The sequence below is a fragment of the Macadamia integrifolia genome, chromosome 14 (assembly GCF_013358625.1).
Source record: "Macadamia integrifolia cultivar HAES 741 chromosome 14, SCU_Mint_v3, whole genome shotgun sequence".
In the NCBI taxonomy this organism is placed as follows: Eukaryota; Viridiplantae; Streptophyta; class Magnoliopsida; order Proteales; family Proteaceae; genus Macadamia; species Macadamia integrifolia.
In genome coordinates this window covers 23,035,707-23,056,035 of record NC_056570.1, presented here as the reverse complement: position 1 = coordinate 23,056,035, position 20,329 = coordinate 23,035,707, and the positions used below count along the sequence as shown (strand labels likewise).

The window sequence follows — 20,329 nt, the reverse complement described above, 5'->3', positions numbered from 1 at the left end:
AGCTCCAATACAAGCACGCCAAAAGGACTTTATTTTGGAGGGGATCTTAGAATTCCAGATGCCTTTCCAAATGGAAAAAGGGATCGATAGAGAATTGCCACCATCTTGATGAACCTGGTTAACACAAGATTGAGCAAAATGATAAGCAGACTTAATAGAAAATTTTCTAGATTTATCAGGGAACCACACCAACTTATCTTGAGATGGGTGAAGAGGGATTGAGATTGCAGTGATAGCATCAACTTCTCTTTTCAAAAAGAGATTTCGAATCAGGTCTTGTTTCCAAGCTTTTTGGTTAGCATCAATAAGATTTGCAACAAAGAAAACAAAATAGTCAGAAGGCCGGGGGGAGCTAAATGAGAAGTTTTTTAGGCTTGGAATCCCAAATAGGGGTGGATTGGCCATCACCAATGGACCATCTCAACCCCTCAATAAAGCAATTGGCACCCATAGAGAACGCTTCTCCAAGCCCAAGAAGGCTGAAATAAAAACTGGCGGCATACTCAACCTTCTCCCTAAATTTTATTTCGATAGCGGGTTAAAGGGAATCAAATGAAAGTTTTGGCTTAATCGTTCTTTGTTCAGATATTTCAGTATTTTTCTTACCCCTCCCCAAAAAAATCGATCTTTTCGATGAACTTTTTATTTTTACCTACAAAATATATATTTATTTACATATATTTTGTGCACTAGCAAATGCCCTTGTGTGCAGTATTCAGTGTGGCGAGATATAAGAATAAATAAATAATAATAATAATTCATAAAAATGACTAGACACCAAAAGGGTAAAATGACCAGACACCGATAGGGTAAAATGACCTTCCCACCTCTCATGAAATAAATAAATCTCAATACTGTTGGATGCACTTATCCACAGTCTTATTGGCCCCGAATTGGTGGAAGTGCAATGCAACTTGATAATGTTTCCCCTCCCATAATTTTAAAATCAAATAAAATGTGAAAAAAGAATCACAAGAATATATAAGTTCATTATTTATTTCTAGTTATTGACCAAACAAAATGAAAGAAGCATCCCCCCTTTATAGCAAAATCAAGCCTTAGTAATTGGTAATCGTTTTTGAGTTAAGGGGTTTCCCTGTAGCTATTTTTATTTGAGTGGAATTCGTAATTGTCCGAACCATTTTGCTTGTTGCATCTATGCAAAGAGATTTTTTCTAGACTCTAACTCAATTGTATGGTCCCAATTATATATGGTATAATTTTAGTTGTACCAACGCAAAAGAAAAATTATATATCATGTTAATATATATATATTTTTTCCATATAAATCCGTTCACACCAGTGGTACTCTCACCACTATTATGCATTGTTCTATAGATCTAGATTTTTAAAGTTCAATTTTGTTACTTGACTAACTCTCCGATGACTGAATCTTGATATTTACGGAGGGAACTAGGGATCCCTTTATTTGCTCACAAAATTGGGACTCCTTATGACATGCCACACGGCAAATTTTTATCTAACCAAACAAACTTTGTTCTTCTTGCACTGGGTTTTCAGGATGATAACAGAAATGGTGAACAAAATTCAAAGGCGCATATGATAAAAAAATCAGTTACGAGAAAATTCAAAATTCAAGTTTAGTAGGGTTTTTGTTCTACTTAAAAGAAAAAAAAAAATAGGATGTTGGGTATGCTGTCGGTTTTCTCAGAGCTAGTAGTTCAACTAAGGGTATTAATATGTTCGGTTTCAATGTAAACGGTTCGATTTGGTTCAATTCACATTTATTTGGCTGAAACCAAAACCAAAGCCAAACTGTTTACTAAACGGTTACACTTTTTGAAACTGGAATCATTTAGTAAACAGTTTTGATTTCATGGTTTTCAAAAAGGTGTCGGTTTCACGGTTTAATGATTTTGATTGTGGTTTAATCCATACAGTTTCTAAACGATTAGCAATTGGTTTGCTAATTTATTTGCATGTTTACTGAAATTTGCTTTTGTTGATAAATGCTCCAGTCTTGTATCATATTAAATGAGGCATTAAACAAGCAAAGATTTAACTACATAACTACATGATGGGAGTAAATTCTTGAATAGACTGTTAGACAGTCTGTATGGTCTTTTCTTCTTCCCTAAATTAAACACATCTTGTTTTGTTAAAACAACCAAACGATTAAGCAAAATAAAATATTACATGAAGATGGGAGCATGTTTGGAGCATTAAGTAAATAATAAAAACAAAAAAAATGATCAATCAAAGGGAGAAGAACTGAAGAACTAAAGAAAAGAACAAGAGGAAAACGAAGCTTGCGAGTTGTGGCTTTGTGCATTTGTGCGGCTTCTACCCTTTGGCCTTTGGTGTCTCGAATACTTTTTATCCGAATTGTTTAGGTTTTTATCTTTCACAATGATGTAAATATTGATTTTGCCCCTGACTTAATGCCCTTAACCCATTAATCCATTATTCTATTTAATTTCTATATGGGCTAAACAGATCAGTTTTGATGGTATAAACGGTTTGATTTTCAAATGTGTCAATTTGGTTTGAAATCGACGAGTTAAACGGTTAAAACTGAACCAACCCATTTAACTAATTGGTCTTAAACTTGAAATCAGAACCGAACCATTTACTAAAAGTTTTTGTGATTTCGATGTAAACAGCTCGTTCAATTTTGGTAAACGGTTTCAGTTTCAAATTCACATCATTCAGTTCAACCAATGAGAGGACATAGAGGACTTTTCCAATGAGAGAAGTACAGAGATAAACATAGATTTTGGTATACCACAAAAATACCCCACCTTTTCCCAGAATTTATGAAGGGTAGAAGATTTTTTTTTTGTTGGTAAAAGAAAGAGTAGAAGATTCACACAACAACAGTGTGCACATCAAAGTACAAGGCAAGACACATAAATACGGGCCCCATATATTTTCTCTCTCCTCAAAAACCCCCTATATGGCTATTTGTAACATTCGTCTCCCGCTCCTCCCATTGGCCGAAAACTGCATGCGGGCGTCGTAGTAAAAACTCTCACCCAATTTATAATTAAGGAAAAAGTAACGAGTTCCTCCTGGTTGCTTCTTATTCCTTTCCATCTCTCAATCTTGAACAATGGCCCGTAACTGGCATAGGAAACAAGATGTTAGTGTAGGCTACTTGCAATGCACTAAGACAAGCAAAGCGGCTGTAACTTGATAAAATAGAGCTTCAGATCGACTACAAATCAGCCCCAAGACATTAATTAACATTGGCCAAGGATTATGTTTCCTTCAGTATTATACATCCAATAATACTTTTTCATTCTAATCCTTAGTTTGTCTATGGACCAAAAGAGCTCATACAATTGCTAGTTGATCACAAAGTCCAATCATGTTGAATCTTCAAATCCTCATTGATGAATAAAGTTTCTCATTTCTAACAATCAAAAATATAAAAAATAAAAAATAATCCATTAAGCTAACAATTTAGTGATTTACAAACAATTATTTGTTTTGTTCAGAATTCTTACAAATAATTACATGTTCTGTTCAGGATTCTATCCATCTCTTGATATCAAACAGTTACAAATTTCCTCAAAATAATCACCTGCAACCCACTCCATGTTCCGAGATAGCGATGTAAGAAGGCACTTCAATGAAGCTTAAGACTGGATGCAAAAACTCTGTTCCATCATTCCATCAAAGAAATCTGTATAGTACCACAATGATCTATCACTCTAACAGAGATTTGGCAAAGTAAGTACCTATGAGAAACCACCCCATGAGGAGGACAGAGAAAGATGCCAATCCGATCAAGAACGGCCACCCAGCTATCAGTAATCCCAGACAGAGCACCAGAGTGAAGGGAAAGAATGACCTCACAACTGACATGGCATCCACCCATTGCCCCTTCCACAGTATCAAAACAACCACATTAACCATGTTCCATCCAAGGGACCCATGGTAAGAGAGCCTATTCAGACAGTTTGCAACAAATGAGTGGCAGTTGCAGGTGAAAAGGTTGTAGGATTTGTGCTCGAAGTTACGCATGCTTGAGCTCAGTGCATCATCCCAACTGACTGCAGTTCCATTCTCCGCATGCATGTACCCATTTTTGCACTTGTGGCCAGCCAAGTGAGGAGGAAAGCAGCACTGTCGAACATGATAGGATCAAACCGAAAACCAATTCATGGACCCAATTAATATCACTCCATCAAAATAATCAATCTTTTCCCCTTCCATAACAGAAAATTACAGAAATATAAGAGAATAAAAAATATAAAACAAAAATGCAGAATTTTCAAGCCGATTGAAAACAATGCTTTGCTCAAATACTACAGGGAACATGGGAAACAGAAAGTGAAAGTGCTAAACAGGTGTGTATATTTCCAGAAAGTTAATCAATAGTAAAAATAAATGCACCTGTGCTCTATCAAGTCGAAGATATCTGGCTACAGCACCATATGCGAAATTGTCTATGTTCAATAAATATGATCCTGCAAAATCCAGAATAGCCCCATCCTCCCGGCATATACCAACATGTCCTATATAAGGTGCCAACCATGAGACCACAGGGAGTGGAGTCCAAACAATACAGCATGGAAACTTTGACTTCTTCGGATCAACTTCAGCAAGTGACCAGAGTTCATGTGGCACGTTTCTATAAGAGCTGCCATCTTCAACAACATTTTCCATCAGTTCCATTATAGAGTTTCTTCCTGGAGACATCCGACTCTATACAAACTTGGGCTGTTAAACATGATCACTCCAACCTACTACTACATTCCCAGAACTGACACATAGCTAACCTATTCCCTGCAGAGAATATAAAATTATTCTACCTTCACTCAAAGTGGACAGAGAGTCAATCTGCATATGAGAAGAATCAGATTTTGGTGAGCATTTCCAAGAAAACATGGAGAGGCAGAAAGACTAGAGTAAGTGAAACAAATACTCCACAGATAACATCCACGGTTCATCAAATACGTTTGCATGGTGGCTAAAAGTATTATGGTCCATATAATACTATGATATATAAGTATGAACTACTTTTTAAATTTTTTGGTAAACCTTTTCACCAACTAAATATCCTTAAAAAACTATTCCCAAACGTACTACTTTTTATTGCAGAAAATATGAATTCGACAACATCCCTTTAGAGTATACTTCATACAAAGAAACCTTCAGGTTCCCTTTTTAACAAGGAGAGTAGTCCTGCTCTCTCTCTCTCTCTCTTCAAAAGTAGGAACTACCTTACTTTGATAACTGTGGAAGAAGGGGAGGAGCACGGATAAAGAAGAGAAGGCACCCATCTACTGCAACTCTCAGGCATGGTACACCTTTCTCTCTATAAAAGTGAGAAGAAGTCACCTACCTACTGCAGCTCCCAGACCTGGTACGTCAGTCTTTTTTTATTTTTAATTTATTATTTTCGTGCAAAACAGAGATTAAGGCACTTAATAGCCACTGTCAGGGTTACACAAATGGCTCAGCTGAAGCAAAATTCAAAGATAGTCCTATTCATAGCACAATCAGAGGAAAATAGTATACATTCTAAACAGCATTTGGAGAGTGGTACTTTTTAAGATCTGAGAATCTCACCCAGTGAAGTGCCAACTGTGAAACTAGAAACCACATGGGATCATCCTCGATCAACAAAACACAATTAGTTGCCTCAACAAGATAAAAAGCCCAAAAGAAGGGGAAGAAGGGCGTCAAGCAGAAGTAGTTGAGGAGATGTAAGGTCCACATATTAATGGCAAGAAGACAAACCTAAGAGGCTGTCATATCCCCATTACTTTAAGAAGCAGTAGACAGCATCTTGGGACCATCAGCGAGATTGCTAAGAGAAGTATCGATGCCTCCGGTCACCGATCGAGACTTTTTTTGGAGGGAGAGGGGGAGAGATATTTTTTGGTTTTTACTATCAATAGCTGAGCTGATTGGATCCAGATCCAGGACAATTATCATTGCGAAGAAAATTTGACATAGAAAAGGGGCATTTTTGGAAAGAATCACAGTTATCAATCCTTCACATCAGCATCAGTTATTTGATTAAAGAGCATACAAAAAAACCAAGTCATTTTTATTTGTTTCCAGAAGTGCAGGTCAGGGTACTTACCCCTATAGTTCTATTTGAACAATAGCAACAACCCATGGGTAAACAGTCCCAGAGTTGCATTCAAACAACTGATTGTCATGATCTCTCTCTCTCTCTCTCCCTCTCCCCTGTCCCCACTTAACATATGACTGTATGTGCACATGGTCTAGTTTATGTAAATTTCAGTTTCAGATATTTTTTACAGCATCTATAAAATTTTAAACAACAGCATTCAGTAATAGAACCATACATTTCTCATAACTCCATGCATTGGATTCAAAGGATCTGGCGGTGGCAAGTTGCAACCTGTTAATGCTGCTAAAGAGCAAGTGAATCATGCAGGCTAAATTATATCTTTATAAAAAGCAAAAGACAATTTTATTCATTGACCATTTCTTTAATGAACCTTCTGAACCTAGAAAAAATTGTCCCACTGGACACATATTTTTCATACTAATTGATACAAAAGAAAATAATCACATTCCCAAAAGGAGCCATAGAATGGATTGATATCGACAATTAGGGACACAAAAAACAATAAAAAGGCTTCCAACATTTACTACTATAGATAAATACACATGGAAGCACAATTCTTTATTTGATTACTGAGACACCAAAGAATACGGCAAGTACCAGACCCGCCTAGGAGATCGTTGAGGTGTTCCCACCAAGAATACGACAACTACCAGGGGGCTTAGGAGATCGGTGAGTGTGCAGACTTTAGTCCCACATCACCTAGGGAGAGATTAGTGAGCTAATTGATAATCTCTAGCCTCCTTAACATGGAACAACGCATTTTAAAGCCTTGAGGCCACAGGCCAAAGAGGACAATATTGTGCCCAAGGTTAATGGGGCCTAGGCGTTACAATTACTTAGCTGGAAACCATGGAAGAGATATGCCTTTGAATGCACTAAATGGACTCTTTCCAAGTTGGAAATTAGGTTCACCAAACAAATTGTGTTCATTATAAGAAACTTAATTATTGATTAAAACATATATTAATTACAATGAACAAAGAATGCACATTTAGAAGGTTTACTCAACTCAATTTTTCCATTCTCTCAAAGGCCACTGACGAAAAATGTCATTCAATGTGTTGAAAGGACCTCAGCAAGTGCCACATCAATGCCAGCATCACTATCAAAAGTGTCCACTCCAAACAATAGTAAACTCATTGGCCTTACACGCACAATCTATCTTCATAATGAATGCAGCTTTGTTTAGGAGCAACTAAGAAAACATGAAACAACCCTTCTATTATGTTTTAGAGGACCTAACCTAGTGTGACCAAGTGTGCTACTAGTTCATTATCAAGCGACTAAAGAACAGTTTCTGCCTCTCCTTCTAGCCATTGATGTACAAATGAGAAACTGTGGCCTACTCTATTATTTTGAGGATGCAGACGAATAGCATAAGGATGATCGAAACATTGTTTGTTCCACAAGTTGATTGTCTTTAGCCGGTAATTCTTCTTTTGGCGGTAAGAACCAAATACTTCATCATATTGTAAGCATAATTTATAACTAAGGTTATCTGATATTGATTGCCCATAACCATAGCAACCCGCAAACCACCAGCAATGAGGATATTAAAGAATGCCCATTCTGCATGATCACAATGAAGTCCTAATCCATCAAAGAACTTGCACTTCATAGGTAGGGAGGGAGGGAGGGAGGGAGGGAGGGGGGGGGGGAACACAATGAATCAAATTCCATAGGAAAAGGACAACTAAACTAATAACTTCGCAAACCTACAGCTGTGGTCCAAGAAAAAAAAGATTCAAATTACTTTCAAGAGAGCTCCCCCCCCCCCCTCCCCCTCCCCCCCTCTTCTTTTTTGTGTTAAAAAAAGAAGAGAAGAAAAAAAATCTGAAACATAAAATGATGATACCAATACTAATTTACAGAAATTGGGATGAAGCCATGAAGGTTGTTGAGAGTCTCGACCTTAAACTGTTTGATGACAATTTCGTGAAGAAGTGGAAGAAGCAAAACAAGTCAGGCATCTGAGATTCTTCCATGAAAGGATGGAACCACTATTGACTATAAGAATTTTTTTTATTTTTTTTTTTGGGGGGTGGGGGGTGGTGGGGGGAGGGTGGGGTGGGGAATTAGTCCAGTGTTTTTACTTTGCTAGATGGTGTGAACTATTTCTGGATTGACAACGACAGTTTTTCCTTGGCCTTGCAAGGAATATGGGTTAACTTATCCTGCATCACAGAGGGCCTCCAAAATATTACTAGTTTGCTGGGAATGAAATCATTGGAAGTTCCATGGAAGGAACATAAGGAATCCAGAATCCCTTCATTATATCACACAAGTTTGGCAAGCTCATACTTGTTTTTACTTCCACAAAGTCTAATGAGTTCTACCATAGGAAATCAACAGTTGGAGATGTACATGGTTGGGAAGTTGCATCATAAAATTCAAAAATTCAAGTAGAAAGCAAATAAATAGAATGTGGCCAGCCAAGGAATCGGACTATCAACATTGAAGGTAGAGTAGGACTCCAAAGAAATGATCCCAGTCTTTAACAAGCTGACATGGTTATGTTTCAGTATCTCTACCCTCTTTTGCAAAATTAGTTATCCCAAAAGAAAAGACACTTCAATTATTATTTTCTTTCGTTATAAACCTCAAATCTGTAAACTTTGCACATGAAGTGGCATATAAGGCAGCTATGACTGTTACTAGAATTTTCTAGTTTAGGAATCCTACAGATTGGCTTCAGCGTTGTGAAGGACCCCAGACTACTACCACAAATGCTTCAACATTGTAAGGGTGTTATTGTACCTAAAAGAAAATCTCAGTTAATTATGAATGTAGATTACTTCAACAGTACTGAGGTTATCATACAGATCAGAAACCTTATCGAAACTATCATACCCAAAAAAAAAAAAGAGCCCAGGTCTAAATATATATATATATATATTTTTAATTAAAATAAATAAATAATTCATCCGCAAACTTGAATATTTTTGCCTATGAACAAAAGATCACAAAAGATAGGAATTTCCCAAAAATTAAACCACACCCCACACCCCCCCCCAAAAAAAAAAGGAAAAAAAATGTAAAAGAAAAAGGAAAAACCCAATCCCTTAACAGAAATAAACCATAAGAGCTAAAACCAAGACACGTAATTTTTCTAGCCCTTCAAGCAAACCTTCGACTATAGTTTCTGTAGAAATTGTGGCACATTTGCAGAGACATCTTCTTCACTTTAAAGCTTAAATACCGATCATTTGTTTAAGTCCAATATTTAATTTTAAAAAAAAAATCATAGATAATAACATGACCAGAAAATCAGAGCATCAATCTATACCAAGAAGAGAACTTAAATGGAAAATGAAAAAGAAAACGTCACAGCAACAACAGCCCAAAACAACAAACCAGCAGAGATTTTTACAAACAGTTTTCAAGCTCTGAGACCATATAAGAAGAAGACAAAAGTGAAAGAAATTCTAGCTGAAACAGAAGAATCATGGACATTGAAAATTAGAATTATTAAAATTAAAAAAGTACATAAGCATCGGCCATTGAAGCTACCTTCATCCATGCACAGGGGAGATCAAAACGACTCCATCATCGGAAACCTATGATTCTTGAGAAACTCAGAAGTCGTTCTTGGAGTAGTTTAGGATTTTGAGGTTGGCTTGATACACTGAATCTGTACGAATTTTTCTCTGAGTTAGAGAGGAAACGCTGAAGGCAGAGCCAGAGAAGGGGGGAAAGTGCATGAACATCCCCAACCTTCCTCTTCCGAAAACCATTATTTTAATAATGGCTCTGTAGGATTGGTGGGCCCCACTTCCAGTAACCATTTAAGTATTTTACTACTTTTGACCTTGTTGACAAGGGACCGGTTTCCTCTCTCCCACTTCTCCCTTTCAAAAAAGAAATAAAAAAAATGGAGGAGAAACTCTTTATTCAAGAGGAAGGAAATATCTACTCTCTTTTTCACTAAAAATGAGATGTTCTCTGTCCACAAATGCAATATACCTTAGTATTTCCTTGTGTCCTCATGTGAAATGACATATCTACCCCTATTGTGGGACGAGAGAGAAACTTTGAGTGCACTACTCTCAAATAAAGGACAAAACATATATTTCACCTTCTTTCCCACCTCACATTCTTCCTAGCACACACAACACCAAAGCAGGGACCTCACTTTTGTTGATTGTCATAAGAAGCAAGAGTAGCTTAAATGCATGGAATTTTAAGGATCGCTTGTAAATGCTTTAGGAAGACCTAAAATATACATAATTAAAGAAAAAACAACCAAGTAATGGGTGGATATGGCAGGAGAAAAAATTTACAACTGCCCACTTGCTACTTCCTACTTCCTATTTCTTATTGCTTGGGCTCATAGCTAAAGAAATAGAATAATTCATTTTTCCTTTGGTTCACAATTATGCTCCCATGATTTGACATTTTTCAAATTACCCTTTAAAATTCCAGTTCTTTGGCTGTGAGCCTAAGTAACAAGAACTTGATTGCCAAATTTCGTCCGGTAAAAGGTTGGTGAAATATCCGATCGATGTGCGTGTCATCCTAGAAGCTCCTTCTGTTACTTTGAGAGTTTTCAGATCCTTTTACTTTCACCCCATCAAGTTCACGTAAGGTCTTTGGGCAATGGTGTCAATAATGAACAAAAACCATTATTAAAACCAAATCGAGTAGTGCTGAGAAAAAAAAAACGCAAGATTTGAATTGGTATTATAAAAATTATGGGATATTTTGATACATTGTTTTTACCCTTTTGGGTGCAAATGAAAAGAAATTTATGTTAATTATTTTTATAATTATAAGCAAACTTATAAAATTTAACTTTCAATTGCATAAAAGGTTTTATGGATATTCACACCCATATGAAATGTATGCTTGGGTTTTATCTAGTTGTGCTACATGGAAAATTGATATAGTAATATTAGCGGTTGGATATCTAGGAAGTGATCTTAGATTGGTCATGTAAAATTTTGATCGTAAGTTTAATTTTTTATCAGCATTTTTAGAGTATGGCATTGGAATGGGTATTGATAATCCTCAAAACTGTTATAATATCATAATGTATCGGTATTAGGTCATCCATATCAAGTAGAAATGCCTCTGTTTTATTTTTATTTTTTATTTTTTTTACTTTTATACCCCCTTTATCCATATGTTCAATCAATATGATATCAGTCGAGTATTAAGATCAAACACTTGCCAAACTGATATAGAACATCCAATACAAGCGATCCAATACCGATAGACCACACGACATGTATAAATTCCACGTCTGTTTCTTATCCGGTCAAGATTTAATTTTCTGATTCTTCATGCATTTTAAACAGATTCAATGAATTTCATTTTGATGTAAAGATCAAATTAATTTTCTTAAACATGATCGAATATATATTAAATAATTAACTTACAATTTTCCACTAAAAATAGAATCTTTTGAAACTCGGTTAGCCAAATAATCTCAAATAAATCTCACTCTACTCTAAATGGGCTTATAGTCTTAGAAACAAGATAATTTAGCAATTGAACTAGGATCTCCAATCAAACAAGAGTATTTCAAATAATAATAAAATTCAAAACTTTGTCCTCATCCAAATCTAATTGGTTCCCGAAGCAATAATTGATTATCAAAATGTTTCATAGACTAGTTGAGTTAAGACTCAAGACTACCTTTAGGGCGTGCACGCACTCATGCACACACGCGCACACACAAGGGCACACCTCTCTCTCTCTCTCTCTCTCTCTCTCTCTCTCTCAAATATAAAGTAAAATGAGATTCTTTTGTATGGTGGTCAACAATGATTTTGCAATTTTCTTTGAGAATTTCAGTCTTTGAGAATGTCAACTCTAGAAATGGTCCTGATCCATTGAACCCCAAATGTTCGGTAAAAAATGAGAGAGGGTTGATGGGGATATGCTCTTTAATCTCACATGGTCTAAGTTGAAGAGATTGAGTTGATTGATAACCTATGGTATCCCTAGCTTTTATTATTACGACACATTTTAAAATCATGAAGGGTTAACCCCAAAGGGAATAGTATCAGAGCGGACCTCAACCGTGTGAGGTCACAACATGGAAGCTATGCCAAAAGACTGTCATGCCCAAGAAACAACCCAAATCAATTGAGCCTCAAAAGTTGTGCAAAAGAAGAGAGAGGCGTTGAGGGGGGCAGATTTGTTAATCACACATTAACTAGGGGAGAGACTGTGCTAGTTAATAACATCTACCACCCCATCCATGGTCACGATGTGTTAGAAAACCTTAAGGGGTGAAGCCAAGAAACGAGGAGGCGAGACCCAAGGGTCAAGAAACTACTTCACGTGGGAAAGGCATTGAGGGGGCCAACTTTGTTAATTCCACATTGACTAAGGGAAGATACTGGGCTAACTGATAACCTCTAGCACCTCTTCCATGGTCATGAAGCCAAGAAATGAGAAGTTGAGACCCAAAGGTTAAGAAACTACCCAACGAGGTAGGCCCCAAAGAGGACATATCGCTTTGTTGTGTACTCTAATACCTCGGATGATCTGTTTTAGAGCTGTGAGGGGTTCACTAATATCATGGCTTAGTGTGGGATTGGAGCATTATAAATGGTATTAAAGCAGACCCCAACATCGTGTGAGGCTATAGCGGGACATTGTGCCACAAGGGGGAGAATGCCACGCCCAAGAAATAACACAGATTTGTTGAACTCTGAAGGTTGTGTAAGAAATAGCCTAGATTTGTTGAACCCCAAAGGTTGAGCAAGAAACGGAATAGGTGTTGAGAGGGGGGGGGGTGGAGGCCCTCTAGTCCCACATTGATTAAGGTGAAGAGACTAGACTAGTTGACAATATCTAGCACCCTTTTCATGGTCACGCCACGTTGTAAAGTCGTGAAAGATTTGCCCAATATAGACAATATCATGAATTTGTATGGGATTGGGGCATCACACACACTCTCTCTCTCTCTCTCTCTCTCTCTCTCTCTCTCTCTCTGGCACAAAGTAAAATGAGATTTCTTTTATATGTTCATCGACGATTATTTTTCAATTTTCCTTGGAAAGCCAGAAACTTAAAAAAGTTTTATTGATAGAAGAATCATACTTTCAATAATCACGGAACTACAAATAAAATTCTCAATACATATGCAGTGCCAAAAACTAAATGTAACATTCTCATATTTTGTAGAATTCGATTACCTTATAATTATAAGCACTACAAATAATTTTGCAACCCAAAAATCCAGCTTTTGTTGCCAAGGCCACAAACTGTTGAAATGTCCTCTCTTTTCCTCCTGGGGTGTGTGCTAACATGAGTAGGTCATAATTGGTGACGAGGGTGGAAGCCACATTAGTCACAGGGGCCAGTGGAAGAACCGATTCAACAACTATCACTTTTCCAGAGTTTGGTAAAACATCCCAGCAATTTCTCAAAAGTTTTAAGCAATTCTCATCCCTCCAATCACGAAAGATACACTAAAAGTTTCAAAGAAGAAAATAAATCATCAATTGAATTCCATACAAGTATCAGAAGAGGGAAAAAGAAAAAAGAATAACTTGTGTGGTTGGCTCAATTTTTTTTTGGGTAATTGCAAGAGTCATACCCTAAAATATTCATAAGCTCTATTAAGATGATGTGTTTTGGAAAGTGGTTTGTGTTTGAAAATCCCAAAGGGTAGTTGAGTTGGCAAGGGATCTTCACCTCAAGAAGCATGTGATTTTGAGTTTGACTCTTTTTACCTCCTTAGGACCATTCACACAGGGTGTTTAGTGCTTCTCACTGCTTTCAGTAAAAGTTGAATAGTTCTCATTCAATCCCGATATGACCTGATCCATGCGGTTGTGGGGTCAATGTGGACCCGTGGGACTAGTCAGACTAAAAGCTTGAATATCCGTCATCAACAAAAAAAATGGTTTGGTGTTTGGTTGGGAAAATTCATACTCTCATCAATCTTGGCTATAACGTGTCATAGACTTTATCAACATCAGCTAATTTGCATTTCTTTGAAGTCCAAATTATTTGACCATTTTAGTTAGGTATTTGATGCACAATTGATCATTAGAATTAGAAGAAATAGATGATTTTTAAACTTGGGCAAGTGATGTTTGAGTTACTCGACCTGATCCAACATTTAGATTGTCAACAAATAAAAAACTTTCACCTTTCTTCACAACCAAACATAATCTAAAAGGGGGACTTACCTTCATGAAAATGGCATCTCCTCTTGGCACATTGACAAACATGTCTCCTCCTACATGCTCGACATCTACAAAACAATAATACCTTCTTATTTAGATGAAATCAATTAAAGATCAAGCAAAATCATGGTGTGCTTATGTGATTAAGAAAAAAGAAAAAAGCATGGCCCCTATATACAGACACAGAGAGGGTGAAATGACCGTCTTGCCCCTTGTGAAAGGTAGAAATCCTGCACTTATTGATGCTTTAGGCCTACTTCCAATGGTCCCTGTGTTGGCGTAGGGGCCACACTGCCTTTCAGGTAACTAGATTGGCCGTGTTGATTCCATGAAAGGCAGCGTGGCCACTAGACTAGCGTGGGAATCAATATGAACGCAGGCAAAATTATCAAGAGTTGTGAAATTTCTGTCTTTCATGAGGGGTGGAGCATTTATTTCACCCCCTTCTATTTCTAGATGCAAGGGCCATGTTGTGGCGCTGCCTTTCACACTTCCCCCACCCCTAAAAAAATAAAATAAATAAATAAATACACTTAATGCATACCAGGATAAGATGGAGCATCTGCTACAACATGAAGCAAATCAAAGTTAATACCCTTAATTTGAGGATACTTGGAAGTGATCATTCCAATTGTGGTTCCAATCCCACCTCCCACATCAACTACCTCTTTAAGGCCTTCAAATCCTTTATATGTCTCAAGAATCTTCTTGGTGATCAAAGTGCTGTGAGTTGACATTGCCTTGTTGAAGAGTTTGTTGAACCTTGGATCCATACCAGAGTATTCAAAAAGATTCATCCCATGGACCTTGTCGAATGGAACTCCACCTTCGAGAACTGCATCTTTCAAGAAATGCCTTTGGACAAAGATGTTAAATTAAAACAATTTGAATCCAAAGAATAATGACAACTAAAATTACCACAATTAAATTTTGCGTATTGCTCCATTTTGACTTAGTGGTCTTCAAGGTTTAAGGAATTAGATTGGACCGACTTGAATTAGTTGTATTGGATTGATATCAACATTGACTCTTGATCCGTAACACATCATTGAATTGGTAAAGATGAAGGGTAAGAGGTTAAAAAAATTGGTATTTTTTTTTAATGACAACTAGAGGTATTTCTATTTGATACGGATCGATCTGAACCAGGATCAAATGGATACCGCCCTGTTCGAATCTAGTACCTTAAAGTATGATAGTTGTAGGTTTCGAGTTGGGAAATAGCTTCCCCATGAAGCAGGGGTAAGGCTGCAACAACGAAGGAGTGAAGGGAATGAAATCCAAATCTTCTCCAAAAAGGGTTCAAAACAAGTCTCTATTGGACTAGAATAGCAAAATCTATTACCTATTGATTTTACTTTGCTTGAAAATGGCCGGAATAACACCAATAAATCAAGGTTTAAGAGGCAGGTCGAGTATCAAAGTGCCACTAAAGGAAAGATGTACATAAATAGTAGTTACTCCTCATGTGTGTGAAGGATCCAGACAAAACTTTCCTTTTGTTATTGATGAGGACCTGATCTCAATTTAATCCAAGAAGAAATAGTGATTTTTCTCAACAACAACAGTCCTTCACAACCAAATTTTTTTTTGGAGTTGTTTATATTGGAGGAAATTTTGAACTTTCAGGATTTGGTTTCCTCTACATTGTAACATGTCAAAACGCTACATATAGGATTAATCTCGTAAGGAAAAATGAGGGTAAGGTTTTTGTAATTTCTTCATCCAAATAGTAGAAGCTTTGGTTATTGCTTGACCATGCATGGATCTAGCCCATCTTGGGCGAACCATGTAATCTTTGTGTAATGTGTGTGTGTGTGTGTAGATCCCTTTTTTTTATTTTTTCTTTTGCATATCGATGTTCAGTTGCATTGTTAATTCCTAACATATTTTACTTAAAATGGAATTACTGTACATAAAAGGAAATATAGAGATTGGATCCTCTACAAATATTTTCACCCGTATGTGCATGTCAGGATCCAACACTTGTCTTACTTCATGCCATTTAAAGAGTAAAGAAGGTTGGTATGAAAACAAAAGGGACATGTATTGGATGTCACATGTAAGTGAAAGATATATGTTCTCGGAAATATATGCGTCTTGTATAAAGAAGAAGAGTTTGAGATAAAAAAAATGGGATACGACATTACCAACTATCCATGAAGACCTTGTCCTGGATCAGAAGAGCCAAGGGAGCAATAGAAACTCCATCTTTGTTCCGAATAAGGAATTTGCAGACTGGCGCCAAACCATAAAATCTCTGGGCATGGTCTTCATTGTCCCGTTTGAAGAGAGAGCATTTGAGAATAGAGTAACTCGAGAGGAGACGTAAGATACGATCGAGCATGGCAGAGGCCGCAACTGGGTTTTGCGTGGGGAGTAGGGAGGCAATCTCTGAAGTTGAAAGGCACGCACCAGGGCCTGCTGCAGCTATGATCTCAAGTAGATCTAACTCTAGAGCTGCTTTCAACACCATAGGGAGAACTGTTGCGCTGGCTAACTGCATAGCTGAGAGATAGTGCTCTTCATTTTCTTCTTCAATGGTTGGTTTTGGTGGATGATTATGTGTTGAAGCCACACCCATCTCCATCTCTCTCTCTCTCTCTCTCTCTCTCTCTCTCTCTCTCTGTCTCTCTCTCTCTCTCTGTCTCCTTGTGTGAGTGTTCTGGCATCGTACCTTTATATATAGTATTAAACCCTCTCTCTCTCTCTCTCTCTCTCTCTCTCTCTTTCCCCCACCCCCACCGCCCTTTGTGTGCATTGGTTTTGCCACACCCATCTCTCTCTCTCTCTCTCTCTCTCTCTCTCTCACAGAACATTATCCTCATCACTATTGCGGGTAATGATCTTCTGCCAGCTAATCTTCTGCTCACGGTTCACTCTTTAAGATAATGTAAACATATTCTATTGAATTTCCTGCAAGAGATTTCGTTCTGCTTCTTGAGTTTCTCACTTGTGTAGAAAAAGAGATCGATCCTAAAATGATGCAAAAACCATAAATAGGAATTGCAAACAAACAGATTATCAATGGACTTGAGAATTATAGGGTTACATCTATTCATCCTTTCACATCTCTCTCAAATTGATTACACATAAAAACCTTCACTACGATTTTATTATTAAACCCTTTACAAGTATACAAATAAATTACCAAAATATTCATATAATTCATTGTTTGAAGACCTCTAATATTTTAACAACATTTTGAAATTAGCTCATAAATATAAGCAAAGGAATACAAGACATCGTAGAAACACTTTTGCATGAATATCTATTTTTAGGTTTCGTTTTGGACTGTTTGGATGTGTCATGACGTCGTAGTTGTGTGGCAAGCGTGTAATGGTCAGTTCCATTATTACCACTGGACCATTATTGGAGCACACGTACGCAGAGATGACAATGCGCCTCTTTCTGTTGTCAATGGCCACTTGAACACGCCCATTATGGAAGTATAGGCCCTCCTTTGCTTTGTCCACCCTACAGCAATGGGTCTTTCTTGTTTTCATTTAATTTAATGATAATTTTGATTGGTAGAGGCTTTTTCCTGGTCTGTCACGTTGTTTAAAGAGCCGTAGGTGCAGATTTATTGTATATCTCTAGAGAGGACGACCCCTCTCCCATCCATGGGGTTCAATGATCAGAGAATGACGTTAGGATTGAGACGACTTCAACCCTAGGATCACTCTTTGGTCCCTAGGTTTTATGGAGAGAAATCTTATCCATGCCAAAGATTCTATGGACAGAGATATTATATTATATGGTGAGGAATTAGCTGCTCTTGTGACATAATAGGAAAGATCCTATCATAATTCCTAGTTGTAAGGGAGGACTGAGATCTTCTCCAGCCGTTGGGACATCCAATACTCATTCAATGGTTGGGAAGACCTTGGGGTGTGTACTTAAGGGTGTTAATTGGTTTGATTTCGGTTTAAACGGTGCGGATCGATTCGGTTTACATTTATTTGACTAATACCATAACCGCACCATTTACTAAACGGTTCCACTTTCTGAAACCGTGACCGTTTAGTAAATGGTTTCGGTTTCCACGGTTTCTAAATGGTGTCGGTTTCACGGTTTTAAACGGTTTCGGTTTCGATTTATTCCATATGGTTTGTAAAACAGTTCACAATCGGTTTGATATAATTTGCAACCATCTCTAAACTGAAGTTCATAAGCTTATCAAAAAATAATTGGCAACCACAAGTAAGAAATTCTATATTAACGATGGTATGTCTTAATTTGATAATCTAGTGTTATTTCTTTACATGGTCATTCTTAAAACATTTAGAACTAATATCATACAACATCCAAATCCAGCCTTCTATAGCATAAAATATTAAAATGATAGGTGGTTCAGCCAAAAAATCGCATCTATGATAACATAATAACATAGTAACATATATGGATTACAAGTCCATGATCTAAAGCTTAAACTTGAACTGAATTGCAATAAATCATACTAGGGGTGTCAACGGTCCGGGTTGGTGCGGTTTCGGTCCGGTTCCACCGGTTTCGGTGTGACTTTGGAAGTGACCAAAACCGACCCATTAAGGATTTATCGGTTTCGGTTCGGTGTCGGCTTCGGTGCGGTTTGGGTTCGGGTTGGTACCGGTTTGGATTTATTAGGTTCATTTCGGTTTGGATCAGTTTTTTAAACCGGTATGAAGCCATTAGGAAACAACCAAATGATGAACTGCTAAACTTCGATTTCTTAAATCGATTTGTAACCGGGTTGATTTTGGTTTTTGGTCTAGTTTGGATTCGACTTTCCATACAAATGTATACAAAACTATGCAAATTTTGATTTTTTTTAATGAATTTTGGAGTGTTTCGGTTTCTTACCGGTTTGGTTTCGGTTTCGGTCTGGGTTTTGAGCCGGTTTTGATTTGGTTTCTGGTTCATCCGGTTTTCGGTGCGGTTCGATTTGGTTTTGGGGTTGCAATACTCGAAACCAAACCGAACCAATAAGGCTTCGATTTGGTTCGGTCCGGGTTATTATCAGTTTGGTTCGTCCGGTTTTACCGGTTCGGTTTAGGAATTGACACCCCTAAATCATACCAAAGCAGGATGGACACTTAATTTAATTGTTAGTTGTTATACGGATTATTGCCCTATCTTTATTTAATTGTTTTACGGATTAATCGGATTGATTTAAATAGTTTTAAACGGTTTGGTTTAAACAGTTTCAATTCGGTTTGAAATCAACGGGTTCTGCGGTTAAAATCGACCCGACCCGTTTAGCTAATCGGCCTGAAACTTGAAAGCATAACCACACCATTTACTAAACGATTTTGCAGTTTCGGTGTAAACAGATTGATTCAGTTTCGATAAACGATTTCAGTTACAAATTCACATCCTTATGTGTACCCATGTGTTGAAGTGCATGTTCGAACCTTCCAACTGTCAGATATGCGGAGCATCCAGCGTGGTTGAAGAGGATTTGAATCTTGTAATAGAACCCTTGTTGAGGGGCCCTCCCTAATGATCTTATTGAGGTGTGGCTTGGCCCACATAAACTATTACTCCTCTTCTCTCTTATGCTTTTTTCAGCATGATCTCTATTTGAGAATATGGTTCTCCAAACAGAGAAATTTGCTATTGAAGTTTCATTTGTTTTGACATAACATCTTATATGACAAATTTTAAACGCAAAGTTTTACATGTAGACAAATTTTACGTACGAAAATGTTTCCAAGAGTTATGCTAAGACTAGTAACCTAACTCAAACAATTATTGTAGATATAGAGACCTTATTTAATTAAGTTTTTCTAAACAAGATAGATAAGATATTCTCATAGAAAGCCACTTCTTATGATATCAGCATGAATCATTTGCCCTCTCTCTAAAGGGACTATTGGTGCTGCCCCCTTAGCTAAATTAAAGGGGCAATTACTATCATTCCCCTACACTTGGCCTATATTTACCAAAACTCTCTTAATTTCAACATTTTTTCTGATTTTATTTTTTTCAATCATTTTTTTCCCTTCTTCCGGTCTATTAATAGCAAAACGGATTCTTCTAATATATAAAATAAAAATTCCAATGGCTTTTGCTACTCTGACCTTCCCAACCACAATTTTTTCAAACATTTCTCCTCAAAATATGA

General features: G+C 37.2%; 2 protein-coding genes across 8 annotated transcripts; both read right to left on the bottom strand.

The window, feature by feature from the left end:
• Positions 1–2,743: 2,743 nt before the first annotated feature.
• On the bottom strand, positions 2,744–9,799 carry LOC122061809 (protein REVERSION-TO-ETHYLENE SENSITIVITY1-like). 6 transcript variants are annotated; one of them, XM_042625293.1, is made up of 5 exons: positions 9,587–9,799; positions 4,782–4,809; positions 4,363–4,616; positions 3,705–4,092; positions 2,744–3,084 (listed from the first exon to the last, which is right to left on the bottom strand). In XM_042625293.1, exons 1-5 carry the CDS (start codon positions 9,590–9,592, stop codon positions 3,044–3,046), a joined length of 717 nt encoding a protein of 238 aa, XP_042481227.1. In that variant the 5' UTR covers positions 9,593–9,799; the 3' UTR covers positions 2,744–3,043. The 6 variants fall into 6 exon arrangements, 5 of the variants coding, with proteins under 5 accessions (XP_042481227.1, XP_042481224.1, XP_042481225.1 ...); XR_006134724.1 differs by having other exon boundaries at positions 3,548–4,092; positions 4,363–4,809; positions 9,587–9,798; XM_042625290.1 differs by having other exon boundaries at positions 4,363–4,809.
• A 3,294-nt stretch (positions 9,800–13,093) lies between these two features.
• On the bottom strand, positions 13,094–16,847 carry LOC122061940 (caffeic acid 3-O-methyltransferase-like). Of its 2 annotated transcripts, none has more exons than XM_042625523.1 (4): positions 16,374–16,847; positions 14,768–15,078; positions 14,227–14,291; positions 13,094–13,500 (listed from the first exon to the last, which is right to left on the bottom strand). In XM_042625523.1, the coding sequence occupies exons 1-4, from the start codon at positions 16,811–16,813 to the stop codon at positions 13,201–13,203; spliced, it is 1,116 nt and encodes a 371-aa protein (XP_042481457.1). In that variant the 5' UTR covers positions 16,814–16,847; the 3' UTR covers positions 13,094–13,200. The 2 variants fall into 2 exon arrangements, with proteins under 2 accessions (XP_042481457.1, XP_042481458.1); XM_042625524.1 differs by having other exon boundaries at positions 14,819–15,078.
• Positions 16,848–20,329: the final 3,482 nt, after the last annotated feature.

What these genes read in the sequence shown, in the direction of transcription:
- LOC122061809 (XM_042625290.1), bottom strand. Translation starts at nt 4,668, where the DNA reads ATGTCTCCAGGAAGAAACTCTATAATGGAACTGATGGAAAATGTTGTT. An exon ending in TTCGACTTGATAGAGCACAG is followed by an intron (nt 4,093 to 4,362) that starts GTGCATTTATTT and finishes CATGTTCGACAG; the next exon opens with TGCTGCTTTCCTCCTCACTT. An exon ending in CATGGGGTGGTTTCTCATAG is followed by an intron (nt 3,085 to 3,704) that starts GTACTTACTTTG and finishes TTCCTATGCCAG; the next exon opens with TTACGGGCCATTGTTCAAGA.
- LOC122061940 (XM_042625523.1), bottom strand. Translation starts at nt 16,813, where the DNA reads ATGGAGATGGGTGTGGCTTCAACACATAATCATCCACCAAAACCAACC. An exon ending in AAGGTCTTCATGGATAGTTG is followed by an intron (nt 15,079 to 16,373) that starts GTAATGTCGTAT and finishes CTTTGTCCAAAG; the next exon opens with GCATTTCTTGAAAGATGCAG. An exon ending in AGATGCTCCATCTTATCCTG is followed by an intron (nt 14,292 to 14,767) that starts GTATGCATTAAG and finishes ATTGTTTTGTAG; the next exon opens with ATGTCGAGCATGTAGGAGGA.